This window comes from Gekko japonicus, unplaced genomic scaffold (assembly GCF_001447785.1).
Source record: "Gekko japonicus isolate JY-2015 unplaced genomic scaffold, Gekko_japonicus_V1.1 scaffold5562, whole genome shotgun sequence".
NCBI lineage: Eukaryota > Metazoa > Chordata > Lepidosauria > Squamata > Gekkonidae > Gekko > Gekko japonicus.
In genome coordinates this window covers 33,345-39,068 of record NW_015176149.1, presented here as the reverse complement: position 1 = coordinate 39,068, position 5,724 = coordinate 33,345, and the positions used below count along the sequence as shown (strand labels likewise).

At 50.1% G+C, this 5,724-nt stretch overlaps 1 protein-coding gene across 1 annotated transcript in view; it reads right to left on the bottom strand.

The window, feature by feature from the left end:
* The window catches only part of USP2 (ubiquitin specific peptidase 2), a gene marked incomplete at its 5' end in the record, with an annotated part of 31,663 nt that overhangs the window by 2,092 nt on the left and 23,847 nt on the right, over window positions 1-5,724 (bottom strand). The window contains 3 exons of the mRNA XM_015426793.1: window positions 1,317-1,437; window positions 3,228-3,335; window positions 3,900-3,978. Coding sequence (XP_015282279.1) covers window positions 1,317-1,437; window positions 3,228-3,335; window positions 3,900-3,978 — 308 coding nt within the window. The remainder of the gene's footprint in view (window positions 1-1,316; window positions 1,438-3,227; window positions 3,336-3,899; window positions 3,979-5,724) is intronic.

Below are 5,724 nucleotides of genomic sequence, written 5' to 3'. Positions count from 1 at the left end.
AAATGAGTCCCCTGTCAATACACAATTGTAAATCAGAACAAGGAACCCTTCAACAGGTGTAATGTTGCACGTTTGCAGCAATCCTTGTGTTTTTCAGAACTATGGCTTGCCCAAGGTCATTTAGCAGCTGCAAGTGGAGGAGGAGTGTGAAATCAAACCTGGTTCTCCCAGATCAGAATCCGTGCACTTAACGACTACACCAAACTGTACGCATAAGAACCTGAGCGGACTTGCTGAATTAGATTCAATCCCCGTCTGTTATGTCCGCTGACTGCCACCAGGCGCCAGCGACTCATACCAGAGCTTAGTTCTCAGAGACAATAGGGACTGGGCTCCTGAAACCTCTAGTGGTCACCAATAGGGACGTTGATGGGAAGATTAAACCCTCAAATAGGACCTGTGGGTGGGCCAAGGGGACTGTATATAGTTGGCCGACTGGCCGGTATTTTTCGTTGTTATGTTGTGTACGAGTAAACATGTGCTGACTATCACTCTGTTTCCTGATTATTCAATGCGTCGAACCCACTACACAACACCATCTAAGTCCACCATCCTGGGTTTTTCCCACAGTGGCCAACCGGATGCCCCTCCGAAGGCCTAAACAGCAGGGCACAGAAGCAAAGGCCTTCTCTTCCTGTTGCTTCCCTCCCTGTCGCTGGGTGGGCAGTGGCTCAGTGGCAGAGCACATGCCGAAGGTCCCAGGTTCACTCCCCGGCATCCCCAGCTTGAAAGGATCTAGCAGTAGGTGATGTGAAAGACCTTTCTCTGCCTGAGACCCTAAGAGGCACTGCCAGTCTGAGTAGACAACACTGACTTTGAAGAAGAAGAAGAAGAGATTGGATTTATACCCCGCCCTTCACTCAGAGTCTCAGTGGTTTAAAATCTCCTTCCTTTCCTCTCCTCCCTGTGAGGTCGGTAGGGCTGAGAGAGCTCTTTTGAGGACCGGTCTTGAGAGAACAGCTCTGAGAGAACTTGTGACTGATCCAAGGTCACCCATCAGCTGCATGTGGAGGCGCGGGGGGGTCAAAGTGGGTTCTCCCAGATTAGAGTCTGCCGCTCTTAACCACCACACCAAACTGATTCAGGTCTGATTCAGTATAAGGCATCTTCCGACGTTTATGTAGTCAGGCTACTGCCTCTGAACGTGGAGGTTCAATTTAGTCCGGCACACCTAATGGTCACTGAGAGGCCTATCCTTTGTGAATTTGTCTACTCCCCTTTTTAAAGCTGCCGTGGCCACCCCACCCCGTGGCGGCAAACTGCGCCAGTGAATTGCTCTTGGCGTAAAGGAGTCCCTCCTCCGAGACCAGCTTTACCGGGAGTCGTTGAAAGCGTGCCATTCCCCAGACAAGGGGTTCTTGCAGTAGGCGGTGTAGTGGCCCCCCATCGTGGTCCCGCTGTGGTTGGAGACGGCGTACAAGTTGTAAATTGCATGATCTGCAAAGGGGGGGGGCGTAAGAATAAATCAAATACACGTCACTAAAAGAGATCTGAGCAGACTGTCTTTCTCCTGCCCTTCAACTCCATAAGAGCCCTGCTGGTTTGACCAAAGGTCCATCTTGGCCAGCGGCCTTATTCCCACAGTGGCCAACTATGATTCTATCTTTAATAAGTGGTTGGACAAACCCTTGTCAGGGATGCTCTTGGCTGATCCTGCATTGAGCAGGGGGTTGGATTAGATGGCCTCTACGGCTCTTTCCATCTCTGTGATTCTGTAGTTTGACTAATAATGTTTTATTCATATTTTCTGTATGTCCCAGAGAGGGGATGTGTGGTGGTGGAAGGTGCGATCGAGTGGCAGCCAACTTATGGTGACCCTGTAGGGTTTTCAAGGGAAGAGCTGAACAGCAGAGGTTTGCCACTGCCTGCCTCTGCCTCTGCGTAGCAAACCCAGACTTCTTTGGTGGTCTCCCATCCCAAGTACTTAGCAGTCAAGATCTAATGAGCTCTTGACAGAAACGGCTCTTTTTCAAGAACAGCTCTTATCAGAACTACGGCTTGCCCAAGGTCATCCAGCCAGGGGCAAGTGGAGGAGTGGGGAATCAGACCCGGTTCTCCCAGATTACACCAAAGAAAGTTTTTATTGTAAGTAAAGAAAGAGGTTGTTAGCCTGAAGCCAGAGGCCAGCAGCAGCCGCCACACAATAGCCCAGCAGCAACACCAGTCTTACAAGGGTGCACATGCATTTGCAAATGCATGGCTGTGATTGGCTGTGGGGACCCCTCTCCACCTCCACCTCCCTCCCTGATTCCAGGGAAGACCAGGAGAAGGCAGGAAAAGGCTGCTTTAGATCGGCTCTGGACTCTTCTTTCTTTATGCTTCCACCACCCACATATTTTTATTCAATGCCCCCCAATTGCACCCAAGGCTCCTACCGCCCACTTGGATCGTTCCAGCGCCCCCCAGGGGGCAGTATTGCCCACTTTGGGAACCAGAGGACTATACGGACTAATAATGATCTTTGAAGGAGGAAACATTGTAGTTTATGCCTTGTCTATTGTTATATTCAGGGGTCATTTCCTGCAGGAGCGCACAGGAGCGGATCTCCGGCAGTAAAGAGCCCAGGGGACAGGCACATGCAACAAGCCCCACCCCCTGCTCCCAGCAGCCCCAGGCCATGAGGAGCAAGAAGCCTCCTTCCTTCCTTTCCCTTTCCATCCTTATTTCCTTCTCTCCCTCTTTCTTTCCCTCTTTTCCTCCTTCTTTCCTTCTCTTTCTTTCTCTCCTTCCTTCCTTCCTTTCTGCACAGATCTGTGCATTCCCTCCCCCCAGCTAGCAATCCAAAACAGTCCAGTGGCACCTTTAAGGCCAAGGTTTATTCAGGTACAAGCTCTCCCTCCTCTGCGAGGACAAATCTGCGCGTCCCCCCCCCATAACTAGCCTGAGCAGTGGGTGTTGCCTTCTGACACACTTCCAGTGATGTCAGGGGGTATGGCATATGCAAATAAGTTATGCTAATGAGTTATGCTAATGAGCCCGTGCACCTCTTTTTCTACGGAATGACCCCTGGTTATATTCATAGTTATAGTATGCACTTATTTTGATGCTGTGACACCGCCGACTTTAAAATTGTGAAATAAGAGATTATAATTGTTAAAGAGAGTTTATATATCTTGGCCATTAGTGATGGTGTTTTTCCTGGTGGAATTTGCATTTTCAATATCTTTGCAACGCTGGCTTCCCCGGCCGTTTGGATTTAAATTCCGACCCTCGTCAGAAACACTCACTGCAGCTTTGGGAAGCGAACTCCCTCAGGTCTAGGTCCTTGAGTGGGAAGTTGACAAAGGTGGTGAGCTTGCTGGATCGCATCCTGGCTTCGGAAAAACGCTTCAGGTCTGAGACAGAAAGCTAAGGAAGAAGAGAGACTACGAGGGCGGGTTTACAGGGTGAGAAAGAGGAGTTTGGACGCTCGTCTGACTTCTTCCTTTCTGCGGAAGCAGAGCTCTGCTCCTATTTCTGCTCTGGGGAAAACACTCTCATTGCTCTGTGGAAACGGGCTGGCCGACCAGCTCTAGACTGATGCACAGCCGTGCCTTGAATCAAAACGCTAAGAAAAGCTGACCCGTATAAATGATTCACGCCAAGCCGATTTGCTTCTTTTGAACAACTTACTCTGCTAAGATATGGGCAAGAGCTCCCCACGTGCCACCCCACTCCCAGACTCTGACGCTTGAGGTTTCAATAGGCGTTGCTCACATACTTCGAAGCCTCCTTGATTCCGTGTGGACTAGAAACTTGCTAGCTAATATAAAACCAATACATTCAAAATAAAAGGCAATTTGGCAATATCCATTTCTGTGCTTCCGTGGTGCTACGGTGGAACACCAGAGCGCACGCTGCCCTGCCTGTTACTTTCTCATGGGCTTCAGAACAAGGCCAGAGGGTGGGCAAAAGGATACGCAGCACCAGGATCTTCGGGAACCGCTGGACGCTGAACTTCTTCGTGCACTTCGTTCTGGCTTTGCAGCGGCAGCAGGTCTGGAGAGAGAAGGATCTTCGGGAACCGCTGGACGCTGAACTTCTTCGTGCACTTCGTTCTGGCTTTGCAGCGGCAGCAGGTCTGGAGAGAGAAACGGGGTCACGGTCAGGGGGAAGATAACCACGTGAGTACTGGCGGGGTGAGGAGACACATAAGAACATAAGAACATAAGAGACGCCAATGTTGGATCAGGCCAAAGGCTCATCCAGTCCAACACTCTGTGTCACACAGTGGCCAGAAATACCAGTGCCATCAGGAGGTCCACCAGTGGGGCCAGGACATTTGAAGCCCTCCCACTGTTGACCCCCCCCCCCAAGCACCAAGAAGACAGAGCATCACTTGCCCCCCCCTTCACTAGTTCCGTGCCACCACCTGGTCACACACATACACACAAAGCTGCCTTAGACTGAATCAGATCACTGGTCCATCAGAGTCAGGAGTGCCGACTCAGACTGGCAGCGGCTCTCTAGGGTCTCAAGTGGAGGGGTTGTGGCTCAGTGGCAGAAGCAACACGAAGGCCCCAAGTTCAATCCCTGGCATCTCCAGTTGAAAGATCTGGTGGTAGGCGATGTGAAAGACCCCAGCCTGAGACCCTGGAGAGCGGCTGCCAGGCCAGGCCTGTAGCCACGGTGGGGCATCTTGGGGCTAGGCCCCCTGGCTTGCTAGCAAGGCCCTACAACTTCCCATCCAGCCCAGCCCCCCAACCAGCAGGTGCAGGGGAGAGAGCCAGGTATTCCTTCAATTCAATCAGCCAGTTCCCCCTAAGAAATTTAAATAATAATAATATACTTTATTGTCATTGTACATAGTACAACGAAATTGAAGATGCCATCATTTCGGTGATCTACAACAATATTCATATACACTCACACACCATTCACAACTGTCCGATAACTCCCTTATGGTTCACACAAGAACATAAGAACATAAGAGATGCCAATGTTGGATCAGGCCAAAGGCCCATCCAGTCCAACACTCTGTATCACACAGTGGCCAGAAATACCAGTGCCATCAGGAGGTCCACCAGTGGCAACTTAAACCACCAATGGCAACTTAACTACCACTGGTCCACCAGTGGCAACTTAAACCACATAGCAACTTAAACCACCAATGTCACCCAAATTCCAATTTCATACTGCATTTAAGGCAATAATAGCTCTCAAATAAAAACTAATTTTTAATCTATTTGTCCTTGCTTTAATTGTCCTATATCTTCTGCCCGAAGGCAGCAGTTCAAACAGGGAACGTTCAGGATGTGACAGATCCTGCAAGATGTTCTTTGCTTTTTTCAAACATCGAGAACTATACAATTCCTCCAGGAATGGGAGAGGGCAGCCAATGATCTTCTGGGCTGGAATAACAACTCTCTGGAGTGCTTTCCTCTCCACAGCCGTACAACTGGCAAACCAGGCACAAACAGAATATGTTAAACTGCTCTCTATTGAGCAGCGATAGAAGGACGTCAATATCCAGGACCCCCTGACTTTAAAAATCCTGGCTATGGGCCTGTGCCAGTCTGAGTAGACAGCACTGACTTTGATGGACCAAGGGTCTGAGTCAGTAAAAGGTAGTGGTCATGTGTTCATGTGTGCCTTTCACATCACCTTCCACTCGATCCTGTTAGCTGGAAATGCTGGGGATTGAACCCAGGACCTTCTGCACACAAAGCGGAGGCTCTTCCTCTTGAGCCACGGCCCCGCTTCCTGCTGTCTCAAGGACCACTGACTGCCTTATGCTGCTCTTTG